Genomic DNA, 26193 nt, shown 5'->3' on the forward strand with positions numbered 1-26193 from the left:
GACAAGGAAGTCTCCCCCGGCCATCTTTGTGCCCATTTGGGAAAAGTGTGGGAGTCTATAAGCACCCCTAATTTCAAGCCTCTTGTGGTGAAAAAATAGGCTTTATTCACATGACTTAATGAATTCCTTTATTGGTATATGACAAAAAATGATTCCCTATTGTTCTCTTGAAAGTACCATGTTCAAAAGGGCTTTTTTTTTTTTGGACGATTTTGACAATCAATATCTTAGCAAGAAATCTTGCAAACTATATACAATGCTCATATTCACCCGAGATTTGTATTTTATCAATTCTAAAAATAATTGTCCTTGAATGTTGAGATTCAAAAAAACCAATCGAGATTTTGGAACGCCTTGAAATTAAAGATTGAGATATCAAAAATTTTAGTTGTAAAACCAATTCATGCGCAGATTTTTGACACACTGGCCTTCCCATAAAGACTGTACTCTACTAGAGTGTTCATATGCAAGTGGCACCACCTTATAAAGGAAGTACTGCCTCAAGATCATCTACAAGTCTTAATTGGTCTGCCCAGGACAAATCTTTTCTCATGGCCATACAGGCTTGCTTTACATAATACAATGCAGAGCCTCGTGTTCTTCTAACATGATCAGCAAAGTTTTCCAGCAATGCCATAGATTTCTGCAATACAGCTTTCGAAGTAAACCTCCAGCCTTCTTCTGAAAGAAGTAATGGAAGGGTGAATGGGAGAAGTCTTAGAATTGTTTGTGTGTCAACGAGGAGGAGAGGGGCATATGAGCACCAGCTGCTTGTGAGAAGAGCAAAAAACACAAGACCCTGTAATGGTGTAGGTCGAAAACACACGTTAGCCCTCAAAAAAAACTATAAACAGGAATATCAACAACTATTTACCCTACGCAGGCAGAGAAGAGAACAGACCGTTTCAGGATTTTCTAACAAGCAAGCTGTTTCGATAGCTTCAATCAAACACTGCTGCTTTTCTTCCAGAGCCGCTTCCTTGAAAGCAGATGTGATCCACAAGAGTTGTGGGAAAACCTCTGCAAACCACCGGTCTCCTTTCATTTCTATTCCTCACAGCAAATATATGTACAATGGCAAGATGATAGAATGAAATATTCTGTTCTTACTAGGGTCACAAGTACCAAGCTTACTTGATGCTTCTTGGTTGCAAAGCCATCTGACTGGTTTCATAAGAGCCGAAGGTGGCAAACTACTCCTGGCTACCATTTGAGACATGATAAAAACTGCTTTCTGTGCGGAAATTGTATTCTCTGGGGGTCCCTTCCAGTCAAACTGCAAAGAACAGCAACAAATTGGAGTCTCTTAACCAATAAGCCTTGCAATGCATAATCTTTTGTAAAACAAGGATGACAGTGAGAAGCTAGCGACCTCTGTTACTTTCATGATCCACTCTTTTGATGCTTGAGACAAGCAGTCCATTGCCCCTGACCATTCTTCAAATACAAGGTTGCTGTTTTCAGAGTCTATTGAAGGAACATCAAGCAGATCTAGACATTTCTCAGCCCCTAGGAAAAGCTTGTCCTTATCAATATATTGCTTGGAGTCTTTGCTCAGTTGCAAGATTAAAGATTTGAAACCATTCCAGAAACTCGTTTTCAGTTGCCAATTGGCATTACTTGACAAGGAGCATTCCGAATCTTGAAGTGTGCATGCCCTGCATGTAAGCTCTACACTATCAAGAAAGAACTTTTCCATTCGAGATCTTGAGAAAATACTGCTCAATTCAGCCATGTGCAACATGAGAACACTGCTCACTGATGTTCTCATTGAAATGAGTCGCGAAAGATCACAAAGCTCATCGAGAAATGTCTGTAAGTTTGGAAGCCTGTGTGCATGAGCAAGAGTAAACAGAATACACTCTTTGCACAATTCATCCTGCATAACCACGTCCTGGTGGTTTTTATCCACAAACTCTAGAGAGGCTGCCATTTGATGCAGTAATTGTCGCATCAATGTGCCCCAGTCTAGGAATGGCAACTGGGGTGCTTCTTTTAGACATCGTAGAACTGAAGCTACTGTGCCATAAGGGAAAGCGGAGTTCACCTGTTGTGAAATCAAACAAGATACGATATAGACAACCCCAAATAGTCAGATCCTGTACACCAAGTGGAAGAATAAATCAAAACAAAAGAAAGAAAATATCTTGAATATTCAATAGAGGGAAAAAAGAATAGTTATAGCAGCTCAACTGCACTAGGAAAATCAACTTTACCAGCTTCTTTTGGATATCTAAAAGCCACGAACACAGGATGTACAAACTACTTTCCTTCGGAAGACTTGTCAGGCTTATTTTTGAAAAGTTTGTATGGCTGGTGCTAGATACATCACCATATTCTTTGTGCTCAACATCATTCTCTTTTATGAAAGCCTTTCTTATTAGTGCCAAGGCCCAGCGCGCGCTTGACATTGATGAGCCATCTGATGCTTTGAGGGCAGAACTCAAAAGGTCTTGAACCAGATTCTGCACAAGCCCTTGGCAGCTTCTTTCATATAGAAGAGGAGTGCAAACAGCTGACTCATCTATTCCTCCACCCTATGAAAAAGAGACTCAATCTCAAACCTGTACATCTGAGGAGAATCCATTTTCCAATTGCAAAACAATGTCACAAAGACTACAGAAGTTTAAATTCAATAGACATATAAAAAAAACAACTCTTTGTAGTACACTTCCATCAAAGTTGCATTGAACGTGCCTAAAAAGTAGCAGTGAATCATCACTTGCAGAAGCCTCTGCAAGAGCCCTGAAAGGAGACCATCTATATGTAGATTGGTTTACCAAGAGGTGTCGAAAGCCAGAATTAATTTAAAACCATACTAAAACGAAACTTTTTTAAGCATGTGCTTGCTTTCACCAGAGTAGCATCAAACTAGTTTCACAACTTGCACTGAATCATCACTTGCAGAAGCCTCTGCAATGAAGAGACGTTTAGGAAAACTCTGCAGTGTATATACATGGTTGTTAAGTACCCACAGGGTTAGTCCCCGGATTAGGTCAGCTAACCTTGTAGCTAGCATACAAGATTAGCCAATCTAATCCGAGGAGGCTAGGAGGCCCGGGAATTAGGAAAGCTATGACGAATGGGGCCACTCCAGACTTGCTAGTACAACCTTATGTGGCACTGATGGCTTACTTCTGATCATGTGTGTTAACATCATCACTTGTAGCTTCTCTATGCTGTTCCAGGTCCCCAAAAAACTGCACCATACATAGTTGTTGGGCGTACCAAAGTGTAAGAAAGCAACCACTTGTTACAAGGCTCCTAGAGGTGGGCCTCGAAACACTCTCTCTCTAGCTAGGCTAAAGAGGCGGCATGGCATCTCACTAGTCAATCATTGCTAGTCGATCAGCGGTGTTCACCATTGTCACGTGCACCTTGACACACTGGCATAATCTTCAGAGCAAACATTTGTACAGAAGTAGTATCTTTTTCTAGGAATATTTGTCGTATGCCGTGACCCCATCGTGAGCCCTTAGTCCAGGGATAGTCAAGCACAAGCTACGTAGGTCAGTCTCCAAGCCATAGAGGTCAGTCTGGAGTCAATCCTCTTAACCCACTTGGAGAATTCATCGGATAGCATGTAGTAGTCAACCTTGGCAATAGGTTTTGCATTAGACGCATGTAGTAGTCATGCAGGGTCTAAGACGCATTAGAAGCATGCCTATGGGCCAGCCAAAGGCTATAAGCCTTAGTAAGCAGCCTTGTGAGGACTATTTACAGCCTTGGACCACAGAAGCGACCAGCTGACAACATGCTCTGGTAGAATGCGGCCAGCATCTTGAAGGACAGCAGCAGGTCGGGTATAAGACTGCAATTGTCACAACAGATGACATTAAATGTTCAAAGGAAGCAACTTTGATTTTTGAAAATTTACATGTAATCTTGCAGCCAAACCATAGAGGGACAGTGCTTTCATGAGAGCCCTCACATCACCCTCTATATTCTTGGGAAAAAAGAAAAGGGTCATTAGCATATGCCTGCACCACAAATTGTGTACCATCCGCCATGGAGAGACCATGTAGCTGCCCATCTCGTGTCAATTTGTCCATGTAAAGGAGCATTGGATGAGTCGTGATGGCATACAATAGTGCACTAAGCGGACAACCTTGCCGAATATCAGGGTTGTTTTCATACGGCGTACGATGGCATATCGTACGGAATACCGTACGGTACGATACCGTACAGATTCGTACAGATTTTTTCAGAAAAAAATTTAGAATTTTTTTTTTCAAAAATAAAATTTTTCCAAAAAAAATTATTTATTTTGGCAGGTAATGGTCTTTCTTTTGCTTATCTATGGCTGTTTGAGCTTCCTCTGTACTATGATGCTTCCCTCCTTTCTAAAATACTCCATATCTAGACTTGGAAATACCTAAGTTTATAAGTATTTTTTTAAAACACCGTATTTTATCGTACGATAAGAATTTTTTTTTAATATCGTACTGTATTTTCCCGTACAGTATCATATCATACAAACTGTACGGTATCGTACCTGACAACTATGCCGAATATATTTCCCAAGATACCATGAGGCTGAAAGTTCTCCGCCCAAAATGCATTTAGTTGATCCCTCTTGATAAAGCCAAAAGATGATATTTTTCATTCCAGGCCCAAAGCCCATTCTATCCATAACCCAGGCTATAAAGTCCCAGTATACCATATAAAAGGCCTTAGCTATGTCCACTTGCATGATGAGAACATCCTGCTCCGTATACTTGGCATATTCAATGCCAATATATACATTTGCTATATTACACACAGACACTTTTTTTTTTTGGGGTGAAATCCACTGTTTCATTATAATTAAAATGTATATGCATGGCTGTCCCACAGTGGGACAAGGGACAGCCAGTATCAAAAAGCTAAAAACAATGATAAAACACTTCCCGTTGAGGCAAGGAAAGCTGTCCATAGAAATGAGCATCTTGAAGAGACCGAAGCAAAGAACAACGAAAATAAGCATAAACATCCATTGAGGTATGCTGAAATAACTGGGTGTTCCGTGCGTGATATACCGTCCATAGAGCTCAGTAGCGGCACCAGGAGAAGAACTAAGCATAATCAAAGGAGGGAAGCAAATCTACACCAGAGCCGGAAAGTGAGGCTAAGAAAACGAGCATGGAGCAGAGTTGTCAAACGAGCAAAAGAATCACGAACAGTAGGATAGGCCCATAAAAGATGCAACATAGTCTCACGTGGATGCGAACTAGTTGGACAAATTGATGAAGCAATCTGCCTGATAGCCAACAGAGAACCCACTGGGAGTGCACCCACCAAACACCGCCAAAGGAAAACCCGCTGCTTCAAAGGAAGTTTACTTTTCCACATGCGATGAAGACAAGTCTTCCACCATGCAAGAGACTTGTCCAAGCACCACAGCCGATTACCATGCTCCTGAATAGAAGAATGCGATAGGCATTTTTAGCTGTCAGATCTGCAAAGGAGAAGGAGAAATAACCTGGGAGCCCACGATCAAACCTCCAATCTAGGAGTGGCAGAGTAGAGAACAATGGCAAAACCGGTTGAAACGTCTGTAGCATAGTAATAATAGCATGCCAAACAGGTCGATGGTGCATACCCAAATGATGACGCCTCCTGGCCTGAGGAAAAGAGAGGGTGCAGCCCCTTTCATCGATCACATCAGCCACGGTACAAATTCCCCTGCAATGAAGAAAATACGCCTTTTGTGGTTGAGAAAGGGCTGATGGGCAATCAAAAACACGGTTCCAATGTATGCTTTGCTGGCAAAGGGTGTTGCCAAGATCTGGAGGGCGGCCCGACCATTTCAAATAAGAGAGTATTAGTTGCTAGTGATGAAGTAGACGAGTAGAAAAGGGACAACCAGGAATGCGTCCCTTTAATTACCCAAATATGACATCCTGTATACCAAGGGTCCAATGCCCAAAAGCACTTGTCCGGAGGGAGGCCAACATACTAGAAAGCATAAGTGTCCAAGGTTTCTGCTGCTCCGCAAATGTCAATAAGAGCGTTGCCTTCCTCGCCAATACATGAAAATGAATATTAAGAATGTTCAAGCTCCCATGCATTTTTGGTGTACAAACATAATTATACCAAAGTAGACGAACCGCTTTACGGTCCGTTTTAGTGCGCCAAAGACATTCATCGCTTAAGACATGAATCGATCAATATCTATAGAAGACCAATGAATGAGAGGCAAATGGAACTAGACATACGCCATAATGATAGACTGAACAATACGAAGGCGAACATGAAGAGGTCAAGTAGAAAGTTTCCAATAATCAAGCTTATGAAGCATCCACTGCCTTTCTTGTGTCAAAGAAATATGCCATCAAATGGGGTACCCCAAATGCCGCACCACCTGATCTGGAGGAATCAAAAGACCTGGCCACAACAATTTATGCCAGTCACGCTCCTTCAAGGCCAAGAGCTTGGATTTGTCAAAATTTACTTTTAAACTCGCTACCAGATCATACAAGTTAAGGGCATGCATAATCTGTTGAAGATTTGATTCAGAGTTTTGTATAAATAAAAAAGAGTCATTCGCATATGCTTGACTAACAAAAAGAGAACTCCCAGGAATGTTAATGCCATGTAAATGTTGCGCTGAAACTAGGGCATCCATGTGTAATAGCAGGGGATGAGTGGAAATAGCATATAACAAAGCACTCAATGGACAGCCTTGCCTCATAGAGCAGCCTAAGGTCCAAGAGGAGGGAAAGGCATCAGTCAATAGGCAACGCACAGTGTCATCTTCATAGAGCCAATAAACCACATTCTACATTTTCGGCCCAAACCCCAATCGAGCCATGACTCCAGCAATGAAGTCCCAACAAACTCTGTCAAAAGCCTTTTCAATATCCACTTGCATAATGAGAACATCCTGATCCGTGTATTTGGCATATTCAATGCCTATATAAGCATTGGCAATATTATCCATGATCTGCCTGCGTGGGACAACCCATACTAAGCTAGATACAACCCACGATGGAGAAGATGTGACAATCTAATAGCCAGCATCTTCAAAACCAACTTATACACCACATGCATTAGTGTAATCAGGCACCAATCTGACAATCGTGCACATAACTGTTTTTTGGGGATTAATCACATCAAACCTTGTTTCCACAAAGACGGCAAAGAACCAGAGATCCATGCATGATTGATCATATGCAGCAGAACAGGGCACAACTGATTCCAAAATTCAGCAAAGAATTCTACTATCAGACCATCCTATCCAGGGGATTTAGAGCGTCCCAATCGTGCCAATGCAACAAACGCCTCATCCTCTGTAAATGGCAGCTCAAAATCATGTGCCTTATCCAAAGATAAAATGGGTTGGACCTGCCCAAGGAATACATTTATGGGACCCATCTCAGCAGAAGAAAAGAGGCCAGGGGCAGCAAATAAGTCAGTATAATAATTGTGAACAACATCATCAAGCTGCTGCTTATTTTTTGTCTAGGAACCGTCCGGCCTTTGGACCCGATTAAGTGAGTGCATCTAACAGGAGGTATGAAGGCTTTTAAAAAAAGCCTTAGAGGAGCACCCCATGTCCTTCATGGCTTTCTGACATGAACGCAATCGCCATTTGCGTAGCTTACGACAATCATTGTTAGCTAAACATTGATAGGCAGCCTAAAAGCAAGAGTGCTCATCAGAGGACAAAGAGCAATGTTGAGAAATATCCGTGAGAGATTGAATTTGATTCTTAGCATTTGCGACATGTCGGCGCAAGTCTCCCATATACCATTTGCCATAATCTCGAATGACATCCTGCATGCCCACAAAAAAACGGTCCCATGTCCAATCTGCATCCACTGAGGCATGTAATGCAAGACGATCAATAAGCCCAACCACCATAGCTTTAAAGGCCTGATGTTTGATGTAACTGTTATTGACCAATAACAAGCGCTTGCATGGCATGCACTAGGAGACCAAAAAACAAAGTCATACAAAGCGAAAAATGATCCGATAACCGCAGATAGAAATCCCAGTTCATCTCACAAGTGAAAGCATCAAATTGCATTGCATGCAACATATACCATCGATCCAGTCAAGCCCAATATTGAGTAAATGCATTATGATGAAAAGTAAACCCAGTACGACCATGCAATAAGTGCTGCCACAAATCACAAGCATGTAAAGAATCAGTCATCCGACCCCAAGCTTGGCGTTCTGTCATAAGCATATGTGATCGTTGTGTACTACTATCCCCAGGAGTAGGGGAATTGTTAAAATCCCGACAAAGAAAAGCATTGTCCATCCAAGGGTAAGCAGCCGAACAATGCCACATAGCAGCCCTGCGAGCTGAAGTTTGAGAAGCATACAATGAAGCAAATTCATAAATGACCCCATCAATCATGCAAGGAAACGACCATGGGGGTCGTTGTAAGCAACCTGTGGCTGTAATTCATGGTGTATCAACATAGCCACACTAGAAAAGCATGAGAGCCTGCATAAAAGATACAAAATCCCACAACGTAATCTTCCCTGCTTGCCAAAGAGTGCTCGTTGTGTTCTTGTAAACAAACAATATGCGGCTTGGTCGTATTTATGTAATCCCAAAGTACCCTCCATTTATTTATATTATAGAGGCCTTGGACATAGTAAGTAACACATTTGACCGGTATATACATATATACAAGAGAGAGAATGTTGATAGATCAAGCCTCAACTTGCATGACGACACCACGCAGCGACGAGGCAGCCTGTACATCCACAGCATGTACATCCTCAATCATACAATCTGGAGTAGAATCAGGAGTAGGAGTGTCAGGCGAAATGACAGGGTAGATGTCTGAGATAATGGATCAGCACGAACTACGGCCGACCAAAGCCAGCCTACTCCAAAACCATCAACTCCTAGAACATCCTTTGAGGAAGAGGCTGTCTCTGTCCAATTGCGACTGGCCATGGCTCTGGGCCCTAACTGTCTTCTTAGGAATTTGCCAATTCAATGAAGGGCCTTTATCCTCCCCCCCCCCCTGTCGATGATAGATGGGCTTTCACCCTAATTTGCAGTTTGTCCCCTGTCTTGGAGGGGGGGCTATTGGGCATTTTAACCTTGCCCTTTTCAGCTACAGTGGGGGATGAGTCAACCCCCAAACCACGAGTTTTTGGCATCCCAATGGGTCCTGACATAGAATCATCATTTGGATGACCAGCTATAGGAGGAGGTTTCAATAAAACCTGTGGGCATTCAGAGCATATGGCCAAACTTTCCACCTCAAAACATGAACCCGCAAAATTACCCCATTTCAATTTAAAGAAAACCTGCTGTGAGGGCATACCTGCAAAGCCACATGTGGGGGAGTGGGTTTGTTTGTGTCCCACAACACACAAAAACGATTAACATTTCCAGTAGAACGTGGCGGGCAAACCACTTTTCCAAGGGCTTCTGCTAGATACAGCAATGCAGGCCTGCAATATAATGGCAGATCAACTACCTCAACCCAAACAGTACATTTGTGGTGTATAAGACTTTGATAGTCCTTCACTGTCCTTGGTAGGCAACCAAGGATATACATGCACCAATTGCGTCCCAAAAAACAAAGGGGATTTTTCCAAAAGCTATTGTTTGTATTAAGCATCTGTGAATATAACCTCATATAAGTCGCTCGCCGCCTTGTAGCATCCCACAACAACATAGCCTTTAAGCAAAGATTTCAGCCATTGTGCAACATCTCCAGCATCAGGCATGCGTTCGGGGAAGAATAATACAACAGCTCGCTGAGCCAAACTCATAACAGTGCATACAACACTTGCCTTGGAATAGAAACACGAAACTCAGGCACAGGCTCGTCTCCCCATGCTTGATTGATCTTAGAAAAACCCTCGTGTAAAGTATCAGCAAAGGGCTACAGCTTAGGATTAGCACAACGGTCCTGTCCTTCATCAATAACGACCTCACGACACTTGAGATCACCTCTCTTATATTGCTGAATTTCCATGACTTGAAAACCCAAACACAAAAACGCTGCTGTACAAGACACTTTTTTTTTTTGTGAAACCACTGTTTATATTAAATAGTAAACCGTACAATCATAGTCACCCGAAGTAGGTAGAACTATGAAACTAGGAGAATTCTTCAAACTACTGGAGAGAGAGCTCGCCAAGAGCATAGCAATCTCGAAGAGACTGGAGTAGGGCAACACGAAAATAGCGGAAGGGATGAACAACATCACCAAAAGTGCAGATGATTTCTGGTGGAATAGATGGTCCAAAGAGCCCAGAAGTGCACCCATGCGAAGAAATCATCATACCCCGGTAAGGCCGGGGACAATCTGCCAAAAATCCAAAAAAGGAACCCAAAGTGTTGTCGAGGGAATCTATACTGCAGCAGTGCTGTCAAGTGTTGAAGAAAATCGTGGGAATGCAAGCAACTCCACAATAAGTGAGGAATGGTCTCGAGCATAAGGCGGCAACACCGACATAAAGCTGGAGCAATACGCCTTTGAGCCAGTAGAGTGCCAACTGGTAGCGCGCCTTTAATGCATCGCCAAAAAAAGACCCGTTGCTTAAGTGGCAACTTTGACTTCCACACCTTTTTTAAAGTCGATTCCCACCAGGGTATAGGCTTATCCAAGTGCCATAGCCTGTTCCCATGTTCCACTATCCAAGGCTGAGGAACAAGCAAACGGTAGGCCTCGGAAGCAGTGAGAAGATGGAATGGGAATGAGGCATAACCTGACAGACGATCAAAATGCCAATCCTGTAATGAATCCTCCTCAAGAGGGGGTACCGGCTGAAATGGAGCTAGAAGATCAGCTATGGGACGCCATATCGGCCTATGATGCATGCCCAGATGCCACGGCCTGGTGGCCCTGGGGAAAGAAAGAACCATACCATGCTCATCAACCACATCTTGTACCATACGTATTCCCAAAGTCGATAGATGATAAGCCTTTCTTGGGTGATCCAACGCTAAAGGCTGAGGAAAGGCTCGACTCCAATGAATGCTCTGAGATTGGAATGAGTTCCCTGTATGTGGAGGTCTACCTAAATGGATGAAACATAAGATCTGTTACCAAGCTGTAATCAAAGAAGTGGCATAAGGGCAACCTGGTATGCGCCTAGTAAGATGACCAAAAAATGACATCCGAGTGATCCAAAACCTAGTGACCATAAGCATCTACTTTCATGTGTGCACACATGGCTGCCAACATTTTTGTCTAGGGCTGCGTTTGATGGACAAAGTCAATAAGCAATGTGGCCTTACGTGCTAGCATGTGATAGTGAATGTCGAGAATGTTCACGCCCCCATGCATTTTTGGCGAGCACACACAAGCACGTTTGAGTAGATGAAGCCCTTTGTGATCCGATTGTGTTCCCCAGAGACAGGCAATGGCACGAGACATAAATGTATCAATCTACTTACTAGTCTAGGGTAACAAAGGAAGGTGAAACTGAATGTACGCCATGATGATCGATTGGACAATTCGCAAGCGGACATGCAAAGGCCAAGTGGATAGCTTCCAGTAATCAATTTTGCACTCCAATCGAGTCAGCACCCATACCATTTCATCTTTCAAAGAAACATCCCAGCCAATCGGGTATCCCAAATGCCTGACCAACCGACCGGGTGGAACAATCTGACCTGGCCAAAGATTAGAATGCCAAAGATAGTGGCGGACTGATAACAGCTTCAACTTTCGAAAATTGACATGCAACCCAACTGCTAGCCCATAAAGCAAAAGGGCATCCATAATCCGTTGCAAATCCGCTGGGGTATTTCTAAGGAAGGAGGAGTCATCAGCATAGGCCTGTGCCACAAAGTGAACCATCTGGCATCGCAATACCATGCAAGCTGCCCTGTTGGGTAAGCTTAATGGCATAAAGCAGCGCACTAAGTGGGCAGCCCTGGTGTACTGATTCACCCAAGGTCCAAGCGGCTGAAAGTTCCCGACCAAAAATGCATTGAGCAGTACCCCCCTGGTATAGCCAATAAATCACATTTCGCATTTTGGGTCCAAAGCCCATCCGATCCATCACCCCAGCTATGAAGTCCCAGTGGATAGTGTCAAATGCCTTAGCAACATCTACTTGCATGATTACGACATCCTGGTCATACAAAACACACTTTTTTTTTTTTGGTAATATCCAGTGCAATATATTTATATGCTCATAAATTTACATGATGGGAGGTCTCCGAAATGGAGAGTATCCCAAAGATCAGAAACATCAAAAGAAAAGCTCTATGCAAGAAGCATCCATATCACCCTCATGGCAGGCATCATATAAGGATTGCCGCAATGAGGCTCGGAAAGATTCATATGACTTGTGAATCTGCCGACCCAAGTATGCCAAATTATGCTCACTCCAGATTGTCCAAAGAGCCCAATATCTCACCCAAGAGAGAAATAGTGAGTATTGAGACAAAGACCTCATAAATCTGCCAAAGAGCCAGAAATGTTTCCCAAATCTGTGACTCGGGAAACGGAGCCGAAGATAATCTGAAATTCTCCCGAGGAGGATCCTAGAACACGGGCAGTGCCAAAGCAAATGAAGAACAGTCTCTGAAGGAGCCTGACATCTTAAACATGTGGATGGTGCAATGCGACGTTTAGCAAGTGTGACCCCCACTGACAATGTGCCTGTCATACATCTCCAAAGAAAAAGTCTTTGTTTCAATGGCATTTTACACTTCCATAACATCCCGAGATTCTTCCGCCACCATGAGAGGGGCTTCCTTATATGCCACAGAGAATTAGCATGTTGCTGAATCCATGGAGCAGGCTGAAGAAGCCTGTAAGCTTTGATGGAGGTTAAGGCGGGAAGAGGAATAGGATGAGTGCATGTAGCAGAGGGTTGCAATTGCCAATCCGTAAGCCTGTCTGTGTCAGCCACAGGAGGAACAGGTAGAAAAGGATGTAATAAATCAGCAATTTTCTTCCATATATACCTATGATGCATTCCCAATGCATAGGAAGCAGTGGCCTGAGGAAAAGATAAGACATAGCCCTGATCATCTACCACATCATGTATGTATCTAATTCCCAATTTCACGAGATTGTATGCCCGAACAGGTTCCTGTAAAGCGAGTGGAATGTCAAAGATGGCACTCCAATGAATACTTTCTTTCCTCATTGAGTTTGTCCACGAGCAATTATCAGGAGCCCATTTGACCTTAGAAAGTACTTGTTTCCAGTCAAGTATAAGAGCAGTAGAGAAAGGACAGCCAGGTATCTTCCCTACAAATCTCCCAATGACAACCTCCCAATGATCAGTAATCCAATGACCATAAGCACAAGTCCTCACGTTGACACACATGGATGCTAGCATACAAGTCCATGGCTGTTGTTGGCGGAAAAAAGTATGCAGCATAGTCGCCTTCCTTGCAAGTACATGATATCTTATATTGAGGACATTAAGTCCACCATGCATCCTAGTATAGCACACCATTTCCATCTTCATCAGTCTCAATGCTTTCACAACAATTTTTGTCCTCCATAACATCTCCATAGCTTGAGACATAAAGGCTGAAATATCCCTGGAGGACCAATGCAGCAAAGGCAAATAGAACTGGACATCGGACATTACAATGGACTGTACTATTCTGAGCCTGACATGAAGAGGCCAAGTAGAAATCTTCCAGTATTCCAGTTTATGTTGAAGTCTTTGGAAGATCCATTTTAGCTGCTGCTTCCTGGTGATATGCCATCCTATGGGATATCCCAAATGCCTGACTACATCTTTGGAATGCACCACCTGACCCGGCCAAAGAATAGAATGCTAGTCTGGTCATAAGCATTTGAACTTCCCGGGAAGAATTCTGTGGCATAAAGAAGGAATTATCAGCATATGCTTGTGCCAAAAAAGATGCAGCCCCACGGATTTTAAGACCAGTCATCTGTCCTGTGTTTGTAAGATGATCAAGATACATTAAAAGGGGATGGGTCGCAATGGCATAGAAGAGAGCACTAAGAGGACAGCCCTGTCTAACTGATCGACCCAATGTCCATGACCGAGACAAATGACCCCCAAGAATGCACTGAGAAGTAGAGCCAGAATAAAGCCAGTAAACTGCATTTGCCATCTTGGGACCAAAGCCCAACTTGGTCATGATTTGAGAGATAAAATCCCATTGAACAGTGTCAAATGCCTTAGCAATATCCACCTGCAATATAAGCGCATCTTGATGCGAATACTTAGCATATTCAATTGCAGTCAAGGCATTGGATATATTGTCATGGATTTGTCTTTGCGGCACAAACCCATACTGATGAGGATGAAGTCCCGCATCCAGTATCCTGTGAAGCCTATGCACAATCATTTTGGTAATGAGTTTGTAAACTACAGGCATCAAAGTAACAGATCATGCCCCATTGTGGATAAATTTGCAGCTTGGCATGCCTCTGGATGATTTGCCACCCCTCTCCAATAGATTATTGCATGTTAATCAGGCTTATTTCCGACATCACTATTTCCAGCAAATGATCAGACTTGCAATTCATCCCTTGCCTTTGCATGCCCAGGAGGACATGAATTATGCTTGGGACAGCTTTGTCTCTCGTATGCAGAATGTCATTAGGGAGTATGGCAACTGGCATATAACTGAATGGAGGAATGAGGTTAAATGGGCAAAAAGGATAGCACAACAATTGACTGAATTTTCTCAGTTAAGGCCTCTCTCTGATTCAGAAAAGGATTCCCTTTCACATGCTCAGTTTAAATTGACTGTTAATGACATAGTCACAGGGGACGGAGGGGACGGCAGCTTGGAACGCGGGGACGCCGACTCGGGACGGACCAGCAACGGGGACGGACGGGGACGGACGGACGTCCCCCATGGCACGTTTCTCACAGGGGACGGCGACGGGGACGGCGTAGGGACGGGGACGCCGGTGAGGGACGGACCTGTGAGGGGACGGCAGAGAGACGCCTGCCGTTTTTGGCCGTTGCGCTTCCCATTTCTTGTCGGCTCTTTGAGGCTTGTTTGGCCCTCTCTCTCTCTCTTGCCCTTGAGGCTTAAGTTTGAGGCTTGGGCCTTGGGCCTTGGCCCTTGAGGCTTGGCCCTTGCCTCTCTCTCTCTCTCACTTGCCCTTGCCTCTCTCTTGCCTATCTAATATCTATATATAGAACAAGGCTACAAGGCTACAAACATGGAGTTTAGCGTAAACGGCCCTTCGGACTCCCCCCCGGACCCCCTGCAGAGAGGGGCTCACGCCCCCCTCCGCACCTTCCCCCAAGTAGGCTGGTGTGAAACTGCGCGCCGCAACGGACTCAAAATTTACAGCCCATATGCAGTAGGTGTATAATAACTCACCGCATATGCATGTAGCCTGGTTGGCAGTGTGCCAACCTTCTCCAGAATTGTCTCATGCTATCTGGCCACAATCGGCCACCATCTGGTGTTTAAACCGGGACCTATCAGGTGACCCGTGCTACTCATAAATGCCTTCTCCTCATATAGGGGGGACTCACAAAGTAGAGTTAGCCGGTGCTTGCGTAGTTACCTGAGGGTGGAAAAACTAAAAAAAAAGTATTTTTTGAGTGCCGTTCCCTCCCCCGTCCCCGTTCCCTACTTATGGCCGTCCCCCGTCCCGTCCCCGTCCCCGTCCCCCGTTACCGTCCCCCGTTCCTTGTGACTATGGTTAATGATCAGAGGAAATTGCACAAATGGCAGATTAGGGCAAGAATGAAGCCCCTCATGGATAAGGGCTGCTCATCAAAAGCCTTTTTTCAGGGCTTGCATGCTACTCGAAAGAAAAACTCATGCCTAAGGGTAAGGAAGCTAGATGGCTCTTGGACGCACTCTTTCTCTGATCTCCAAGATGAATGCTAGAATTATTTCCAAAAATTATTCTCCGCTCCTAGTTCCCCATCAAATCAAATGACTAAGGCTAGGACTGAATTTCTCCAATATGTTTCTAGAATAGTGGAAATGGATGATGCTCTTACCTTGGAGAGACCTCTTACTGACACAGAACTTGATAATGCATTGTTCCACCTCAGCAAATACAAGTCCCCTAGCTGGGATGGCCTTACGGTGGAATTTTATATTTCTTTTTGGGATGATTTGAAAGAAGTCCTCTTGCAAATGATCAATGTTGCCTGGCAAGAAAATCAATTGCCGCACTCTTGGAAGCATGGCATAGTCAAACCTGTGCCCAAAAAACATCTGTGTGACCATATGTCAGATTGGAGGCCTAACAAGCCCAATGAGAAATCTATAAGGAGATGAGGGCTAAAATCTGCAAATTGTTGAGGGTAAAACAAATACCATCTGTCAAGCCTTGCCCAGTATGTAGTAAGTGCATTATGATGAAAAGTATATCCAGGCACTGACCCTTGGAGAAGCACCCATAAATCTTCAGCCTGCACAGAAAGAAGCATGTTGTCCCATTTCTGCCTTTCCCATGATAGCATATGAGATCTTGAAGTGGTGTTATCTCTTGGCAGAGGGGAATTATTAAAATCTCCACAGATGAATGCATTGGATCTCCATGGATATCTGCATAAAGAATCCCATAATGAAGCCCTCATGGCAAAGGTCTGGGAAGCATAGACTGATGCAAACTCAAGAATATCACCATTGACATTACATTGTATGACCATCCATCTGCCATGCCACTGCTGTCATTGAAGGCTAATTGAGGCTCCAGCTCATGTCTAACCAGTATGCATACACTTGAGTAGGTAGTGGTACCAGCATAATATATATCATAACCGCCAAAATAAACATGATGACCAACCATGGAGTGTTGATTGTGCTCTTGCAAACAAACAATATCTGGCTGCATTTTATGTACATAATTCCATAAAAGCCTCCACTTTGAGACATTGCAGAGGCACTGTACATTGTAGGTAAAGCACTTAAGTGTTTGAGGCATGAAAGAGGTATATACAGCAAAGTATCAGATATAAAAACAAGACATCAGAGAGGCAAAGCCTCTGCCTGCATGGGCTGCATTCCATCATGACCCATGAAAGACATAGCATTCTCCCCTTCTTCTGAATCACATATGGGGATGCCCTTCTTCAAAACCCCCACCCAATTTTGAAGGACAGGAGCTGAAGTAGAAGCCTGTCCTGGTGAGGGAGAAGAAGCATCCCATTGACGAGATTGAAGGGGGCCTTGCTTCAATACAACCACCTTCTTAGGTTGTTGAAAACCATCCTGATCAATCCCTGCAGATTTCTTCATCTTCTCTTTTCCTTTATCTTTTCCTTTTCCAGCAAGTGACTGCACCTGATTGATTGGTTTGGCATTCTTTGCTCCATTTCTATTTGCTGTCTTAGCTTGCAAATTCTCATTCTTTTCCGGTGTCTGGGGCGGCAAGGCGCGCGCACACACACACACACAGAGTAGGAGGAGGGAGTGACGAAATCGCAGGCTCGCAGACAAGCAAGTCGCAGGCAAGCAAAGTCGCAGGCTCACAGACGAGCAGAGACGCACACTCACAAATGAGTAGGGTCATAGGCGAACAGGGTCGCAGGTGAGCAAGGTCGTAGACGAACAGGGTTGCAGGCGAACAAGGTCAATCTCTCTCTCTCTCTCACACACACACACACACACACACATATGCATGCATATCACTCTCTCTCTCTCTCTCTCTCTCTCTCACACACACACACACACACACACACACACACACACACACACACACAATTTATATTAAATAGGAAATTGTACAATCATAGTCACCCGAAGCAGGTGGAACTATGAGAATGAACTAGAAAAATTGGGAAAATTCTTCAAACTGCTAGAGAGAAAGCTCGTCAAGATCATAGCAATCTCGAAGAGACCGGAATAGGGTAGCATGGAAATACGGGAAGGGATGAACAACATCACCAAAAAAGTGCTAATGATTTTTGGCGGAGTAGATGGTCCAAAGAGCCTAGAAGCGCACCCATGCGAAGAAATCATCATACCTTGGTAAAGCTGGGGACAATCTGCCAAAAATCCAAAAAGGCACCCAAAGCGCTGTTGAGGGAATCTATACTGCAGTAGTGCTGTCAAATGTTGAAGAAAATCGTGGAACTGCAAGCAACTCCACAACAAGTGAGGTACGGTCTCGGGCATAAGGCGGCAGCATTGACATAAAGCTGGAGCAATACGCCTTTGGGCTAGTAGAGTGCCAACCGGTAGCGCGCCCATAATCCATCGCTAAAAAAAGACTCGTTGCTTAAGTGGCAACTTTGACTTCCACACCTTTTTTAAAGTCGATTTCCACTAGGGCAAAGGCTTATCCAAGTACCATAGCCTGTTCCCATGTTCCACTATCCAAGGCTGAGGAATGAGAAAACGGTAGGCCTTGGAAGTAATGAGGAGATGGAATGGGAATGAGGCATAACCCGGCTGCTAACGATCAAAATGCCAATCCTGTAATGAATCCTCCCTCCTCAAGTGGGGGTACCGGCTGACATGGAGCCAGAAGTTCAGCTATGGCACGCCATATCGGCCTATGATGCATGCCCAGATGCCATTGCCCGGTGGCCCTCGGGAAGGAGAGAATCATTACATGCTCATCAACCACATCCTGTACCATATGTATTCCCAAAGTCGATAGATGATAAGCCTTTCTTGGGTGATCCAGTGCTAAAGGCCGAGGAAAGGCTCGACTCCAATGAATGCTCTGGGATCAGAGTGAGTTCCCTGTATGCGGAGGTCTACCTGACCAATGGATGAAACATGAGATCTACTGCCAAGCTGTAATCAAGGAAGTGGCATAAGGGCAACCTGGTATGCGCCCTTTCATGCGCGCGCGCGCGCGCACACACACACACACACACACACGTGTGCAAGCACCCCAAACCCACACACCCCCCCGCCCCCCGCCCCCCCCCCCCCGCACACGCACACGCACACGTGTGTTCACTTAACTATCACCTAAGTTGTAAGTCCTATGGCATTGTTATTGCAAATTTACACTATAATGTGAAACACAAGAGGTTCAGAAAACTAACCATTGTTGACATGGTTTTTAACACGTCAAGTCTATGTTGTCGTGGAGGCGCAACAAGAGCAGCGCTGGCACCAAGAACGTTGGCCAAACCAATAAATCCTCCAAGACTTGACAGTGCACAGTTCTGTCCCAAAGCTATAGTTTTCATGGAGTCAATCACTGAGTGAATGTCTTCCAAGGTCAATTTATGAGTTCCATGATGTAGTAATGTTGCAAGAAGATTCCCTGATCCTATACAAGCTGCCATTCTTAGCTCTGCTGAAAAATGTTTATTGGTTTTGCAAAGAACCAGAAAATCTTTCACATTTTGAAGCAAAGTGTCCACCTCTTCTCTCAAAAATCCAAGCCGGAGGCAGGTTTCAATGCATGTCGGCAAGGATATAAAGGATCCTATAGCTAATGAAAAGAAACAATCTTTGCCAGGTCCTGAACGGGAGTTGTGGATTCCTTGGTGGATAAGAAAATTGGTGACATGACTGATTGATTTAGGAGCTCCAATTCTCTCCAAGGCAATAACTGAACTTCCAATGGCCATAGCAAGCCCAGCCACTGTCCATATGCATTCCTTGTCTCTTTCAGATGAACTTGTAATTTCTGGAGAACAGAGATTCTCCAACTTGTTACCTGAAGATTCGACAGTGTGCCTTACTACTTTCTGGAACATTTCAAACATTTTTGGGCACCAAACCGAGAGTAAATTCAATATATTTTCCAAAACAAATGCATGAATACTCAATTCCCTTTCCTGAACTGTTCCTGCTAAGTCAACCCCGGGTTCACATTTATCACCCTGGCTAATGAGGTTTTGGCAAAGAAAACCCAGTGCCATGCCGCAAGCCCCTCTTACGATATCTCGATCACTCTTGGAAAGACACTGCATCAAATACAATGAGAGTCAAGAATGTGAAAAGCATGAACCATATGCTTTACGAACTTATAATTCCCGAATCAATCACAACACACAAGCCGTATGAACTAGTTGATGCTAACAGTAACTCTCTAGGAATTACAATGCAGTATCAAGAATAAGTAGATGCAAAATAGAGGCAACATTGTTATATGTCAGGCAATTTACACAAAATTATATTCCAAAAGTGGGATTAAAAATTGTTGCAGCTGTTCGTCACTTGCTTGGCTGCCTTTACCTTCTCTAAATCGCTACCTAAGACTACATATTATTCATGTGGTGTGGCCAACATGAAGCAGCGCACAAATTTTTAAAAACCAGCTTCACACAACGCTCATTAAAGGCCCCATTGATATCTCCCTCATCCAGGAGCATAAGCTTGATGATAACCAGTGTGCCAGATCAGGTAAGCTCTTATCCAGGCACACCTTTTGGTCAGGAGCATTAGGCTCCAGAGGTGGAGTGTGCATCTCGGTTTCTTCCTGTGTTCTTCCCTCAGTTATTGCACATGATATTATTATGCATGCTAGAGCACAGTGGATAATTATCTCGCAGGAGGGCATGCGGATCGGCAGTATGCTCCTAGCCTTAGCAGCGGAGAAAGGATATCTCTCTGGAAACTATTGGAAAACTGCCTCACGCTGATTCTTGGATTGTGGGAGCAGGCTTTAACATGGTTGAGCAGCCCTAAGACAAAAAAGGTAGGCTAAAAGGTGGCTTGCACCCCTTGGAGAGGGCTTCTTAGGAGAGTTTCATTTTTGCAGTCAGAGGCAGAGACTCCTGGTATGATACTATACAAGTGAAGCTTTTAAGCCTTCTTATTCTCATGGTCTAATAGAAAGCAGATTGGATGAATGCATGTAAGGATTGACCGATTTTATGTTGATGAATGGGTATGGGCAGGTAGTGCTCGGGATCACAGGTCTACATTAGGATTCGTATTCAGCCTGGGCAGTGCACGTATCATGTGGTTATTGAAGAAGCAACCCACTGTTGCTTCATCTTTGACAGAGGCTGAGTATAGGGGGGCAGCCATGGCAGCCTGTGAATCGGTTTTGATTATGCAATTTACTTGCAGATTTGGGACAGCCTGTCATAGACTCACTTGTCATGTATTGTGACAACATGAGTGGTATTCAGCTTGCTGATAACCCAATGTTTCATGCTAGGACAAAATGCAAGGAAGTTCACTACCACTTCATCAGGGAAAAGGTTTTGGCAAACCAGATTGACATGAGATGCATACAGACAGGAAAACAGGTTGCCAATATCTTCACGAAGGCATTGCCCAGAGTGAAGTTTGAGAACTTCCAAACTTCCGATTCTAATGGGAGTTCATGAGCTTGACTTAAGCTTGCAGGGGTGTCGAGATGCATGCAAGCTCTAGTCATCTCGATCTGTCTATCCAATTGAGTACTTTAATGGAGCTTTCTATATGCCACAGGGCAACAGCTGGGCATGATCACCATGTACATACATGTGTAGTACTCATTGACATCATGTTGTATTGGGCATGTTTAGTTTGGTTACTATGTACATATATATCATAGTTGAGAAATTTAAAAATAATAATTTGGATAAGGATGGCTAGTCTTTAGCCACGCATCCCCTCCTCCCTCCCTAGCTGCCCATCTTTCTTCCTATTGTCCTTCCGGCCTCCTCCTAACCCAAACCCCCCCCAAACCAACCGCCCACCCACATCATCGTCGTCTACCAACCATGCATTTACCTACCACAAACAGTCGCTCTTCCTCGGCATTTCTGTTATCTCCTGGTTGGTAGCTGTGGGAATTGCACAGGCATGAACTATGCAATGGAGGCACCGGCAGCACAACTGAGGCTGGGGACTTCACAAAAGTGTTTAAACGGGGTGTGATGGCTACATGCAGATGCATGGCCCGCTGGGCGGAACATGTGCAAAAGGTTGCAAGGCGTGAAAGCTCTAGCTCTCTCACGTGATTGGCATTATTTGAAGATTCAGAAGCAAAAGGCTCATGCAGTTCAAAGAAGCTTTTTCATGCTATACGAGATTCATCAAGATTTTTTTCATGTGGCTTTTCCTCTACATGAACTTACCAAAGCGATGCAGTGTTATGCACCTTCGTACACAAGGCATAGAGGTATTTTACAAACTAACGCAAGGTTTGGAACACTGTTTCTTTTGGCCAAGGTTTTTTGACCTCCATGATATCAAAGGTTTCTTAGTTTCATATATCTTAGATGTTTGGTTGTATTGATTGGTTCTGACTGGGATAACTCCTTTGGCTTGATGCGCATATGTATCACATCCAAGGATTATCAAGTGAGAAATACATGGTTTGAAACTTGACAACTTTCTTGAGTCGTCATACCTTTCATACCATCTCCAAGACATGAAGGGTGTGCTTCACATGACCGGATCCCTGTTGTTCCCCTCATACCCGAGCTGTGGGCCCAACTGTGTAAACCAAATGATAGCACCAAAAGAGATGTAAGCATCCTTCCTCATCCTTCCAAGGAGATGTGCTATCGCAGTCAAAATCCTATGTGCTTTTCAGCACTCCCATAAGCAACGGTAGACTGTCTCTGAAGCTCCTCCACATCTCGGGCATGCTGTGCTAACACTGACAATCGATATCCACTGGTTGCTGGCAAGACCACCAAGTAAAGAAAGCCAAATAAAGGAGGATATCTCTGACTTCTTGCAAGAATACCACAACCTCCTCCAACAAGTCCTCTAAATGTCAGGTGTGATACTGTAAGACTCCCAAAGAGGTCTAAGAGTATGGATTTTCTGAATGTGTCCCAGAACAAGATGATTAGTGTTCCACAGTATAACTAAAGAAACCCATGCTTTTCATCGGGTTGGTAGCATCCCTCCACTCCCACTCACTCGTCTCCCAATAAAAATACTCGATAGGGAATCCATAGTACAACCAAAGGCTCACAACATTCGTGATCATGCCTAGGGGGGGATCAATATAAAAATGCTTACCTGTTCTGCCAACAACTCTCACAGGACCCACCACCAGGCCCTCAGTGATATCTTGCACGTCACATCTCTCCAAATACCATCTATCATGTATAGAGAAAAAAACTTGCATGTCATCCTCCCCCGGTGTGCCCTCCCAAGGCGTGGGGAGGCCCATAGCCTGTAGAGTAGAGGTACACCTGTCCCGGAGAAAACTCCAAACCACCAGTGATGAAGCCCTTCCAAGGTCTCTGTGATCCAGTGGTTAGGTATAGAGCAGCATCAATCTCCACAATCCTCTGACTAGTGCCCCTTAGATGCAACACCCCTCTCTAATCCTCCGTGTGGCTTTTAAGCCTCTTCCAATCCAGCGCTGTGGGGAAGAGTTTCCCAGCCAGCCTACTAAATATGCATGGCTGTCCCAAGAGGTGTACCATACTCATCCAAGATGAAGTCATTTCACATAAGAGGTTGTATGTTAGCCTCCTCAACTGACCCCAGAGGTATGTGAACCAAGAACCTCTTCATGCGATCCCAAGCAAAAAGAAGGGATTTGTGGGGGCGGGGGCGGGGGAGAGGGGGGGGGGGGGGTTGGTATGCTCTGCCTCTGAAAAGATAAAGCATGGGCTGCATATCCACTCACTTCCCTAACAAGAGTACACCTCGTAACTTTCTGCATGTGAAAGTCCCTCCATGGCTTAGTGCCGGGAAGAAATCCCCTGACAATCATCTTACAAAGCAACGCCTTCTTACATTGCACTTCTCAGTCCATGATGTTCAATCTCCCCTCTTGCTTGAAGGGATAATGGTTTTCCAAGCAACTCTAACCCTAGTGTGTACTCTGCCATATGCATCCCCTATGAAGAAACCAACATGAAGTGATAAACCATGAAGTGGCCAACAACACTTGGTTAACCAGCAAGGCTCTATGCCAAATCAAGCTTTGTGCTACTCGAATGCTGAAGTTTGCTTTTAATGCTCATGAGCACGGGTGCAAACTGTTTTATTGGAGAGATGTCAATGCTGACCTGGCAGCCAGGGTTTCTGGCAGTGCATCCTCTCTCAATCCAAGTGAACCCAACATGCAAACCCCAATCTGCCTGCGGAGAATCACTCATCCGAAATTTCACTGACTTGTGCCAATTAATGGTGGCTCTTCCTTGCCAAACAAAACATTGGAGTATCATCTGCTAGCTCTAAGTCCAATAACTCTTCCTCTGTATGTAGAGGCAATCTGAGGTCCCCTGCGGTAGCCCGAATGAACCTGCTCATAGCCTCCACTTCTATGAGATACAGTAAGGGAGCTAGGGGACATCCCTGGTGCACAAAGTGGGTCATCTGAGAGCGCTCATCACCCCATCCTCTGCAGGTCAAAACTATTGGTATTAGGGTTAGGGAGTTGCACAGGTAGGTTACGGGGGATTGAACAGATCCATGGTGTGCATGTGCAAAGAGAAAGAATATTAAGCATCTACTAAAGACCCAATGGGCCTATGAGACCAAAGTGATACAATAATGCCCATGGCATATCTCATCGTGAGAGAGAGATAGAGAGGAGAAGAAGAAATATTAGCGTCTTGCAAAAGACCCAATGGGTCTATGAGACAAAAGGTTCCAAAAAACAAGTGATGGTAGACTGAGATGGGTGCTGGGGTCGAGGATCTTTGAATAGTAACTCTCTATGTCGTCGGATCTCCAACAGGAAGAGTCCGAACAATGCTGATTTGGATACTCCATAACCCGAGATAATGGCCCAAACGTCTCTCTAAATACGTAGTGGAATCTCCCCTTGATCTCATAATACACCGGGCACTAACAAATATAATGCTCCTCAGACTCTACCCTTCCATGGCACAATCTACAGAGTCTGCTCTCTCTAGGGATCCCTGTTGCCCTGCCAACCTCAATCTTGAGCCTATGGAATGAGGCCCGGAGCTGACCAAGTGCTATCCTCATGGCATGTGACATGAAAACATCCCAGTATCCTAGCCTCTATATGAATCCATCCTTTGTAAGCCTTAGAAAATGGTCACTGTAGTACTGCATCTTGGGTGGTAAGGGCTCTCCTGTGGTAATCCATGTATCTTGAATGTGTAACTCTTAAGTCATATCGAATAACCCGGTTCCTGTCCACATGTGTGAGCCTGGTGTAGGGGGAGTTTGGGTCATACTGAAATGGGGCAAGTCCACTCATCTGTAGTCCATGGTGAACCATGTGAGGACAAAAGCATACCAAGATGGATGCACACCTCTCTCTGCTATTGCCTGAGAAGATTGTAGTGCCAGGAATAGTAATCGTGATGAATCCATGGCTAGTATCCTCTGTATGTACGTGATAGTCTAGAATAAGGCCTCTACCACCATAGGTGCTGTAGCAAACTCTACTCGAATGATATGGTGAGGGACAAATGGTTTGTTGCGTATCAATCTCGATAGCATCAAAATCTATGGACACTCTATGTGCTGCCAATCTGCCATTGATAAGCTTGGTGCCCAGAATTGGGACGCATACATCATCGCCAGAGTTACTAGTGCGTCAAAAAGCCAGCCCTTCGTGTTGGGCTCCTAGAAGTGTGTTTGGTGGCACTATCTCTCTAGGACAAAAAGTGTAACGTATCCCCTAGTCAATCTGTCCTGTGATGCCTGTCTATGGAGAAGAGTCTGCCAGAGTTCATGAAAGTGACCCCCAAGTAGACATGAGAGAGAGAAAGAAAGAAAGAAAGAAAGATATATTAACGTCTACGAGAGGCCAAAGTCGGCCTATGAGACAAAAAATAATACAACTATGTTCTTCCGGTCATCGGAAGAAAAGAAAAAGTGTGCATGTGTTTGGATACAACTGTGAATCATCATGGATCGGTGGAGCCCATATACAAACAATATAAGGGGGGGTGGGGATGTGGATGGAGTGCTAAGGCAAGATGCATCTCTATATGCTGAAGGGGTAGTACAAGCATGCGATGCAGATCTATGTCTAACTCCATCCAAGTAGACATGAGAGAGAGAGAGAGAGAGAGAGAGAGAGAGAATAACAATACTTCAAAGAGAAGAAGAAGAATTATAGAAAGTAAATGTTTAAATGTTTGTAATGCTCAACTTTACTAGTGTAATTGGCCCAAAAAGGGTTGAGCACAATCTTGACACACACTTAAATTATTAAAACTATTAAACAAGATGAAATGGCACAAAACCAAATGAGATAGCAATGCTGAAATTTAAATGACACTGCAATAGGTCCAGAAAGGACCGACCCCCTTGTAATATGATTGTATTATCAAGGACTTCTCAAGATACAACTTCATGGGCACCACATGACAGATTTCCAATGACATCCATGCAATGAAAACATTTTGCAAACATGTTTTTTCGAAATCGGGGTTGATTCCACAGCTTTTGTCGCCTCACTCCCGAATCCCCACTATCTTGCCACAAGCAGCTATGCT

General features: G+C 44.3%; 1 protein-coding gene across 4 annotated transcripts in view; it reads right to left on the minus strand.

Annotated features, from left to right (window-relative positions):
* Positions 1 to 263: 263 nt before the first annotated feature.
* RST1 (ARM repeat superfamily protein) overlaps positions 264 to 26193 on the minus strand; it is a 182724-nt gene continuing 156794 nt past the window's right edge. For all 4 annotated transcript variants that reach the window (XM_086800403.1, XM_086800401.1, XM_086800402.1 and 1 more), the window contains exons 20-25: positions 18895 to 19767; positions 2217 to 2537; positions 1373 to 2047; positions 1135 to 1276; positions 902 to 1020; positions 264 to 799 (exon numbers count right to left, since the gene is read on the minus strand). In XM_086800403.1, coding sequence (XP_086656529.1) covers positions 482 to 799; positions 902 to 1020; positions 1135 to 1276; positions 1373 to 2047; positions 2217 to 2537; positions 18895 to 19767 — 2448 coding nt within the window. In that variant the 3' untranslated portion in view covers positions 264 to 481. The remainder of the gene's footprint in view (positions 800 to 901; positions 1021 to 1134; positions 1277 to 1372; positions 2048 to 2216; positions 2538 to 18894; positions 19768 to 26193) is intronic.

Source organism: Cibotium barometz, chromosome 7 (genome assembly GCF_041138505.1).
Source record: "Cibotium barometz isolate CiBa-2024 chromosome 7, ASM4113850v1, whole genome shotgun sequence".
NCBI classification, from domain to species: Eukaryota; Viridiplantae; Streptophyta; class Polypodiopsida; order Cyatheales; family Cibotiaceae; genus Cibotium; species Cibotium barometz.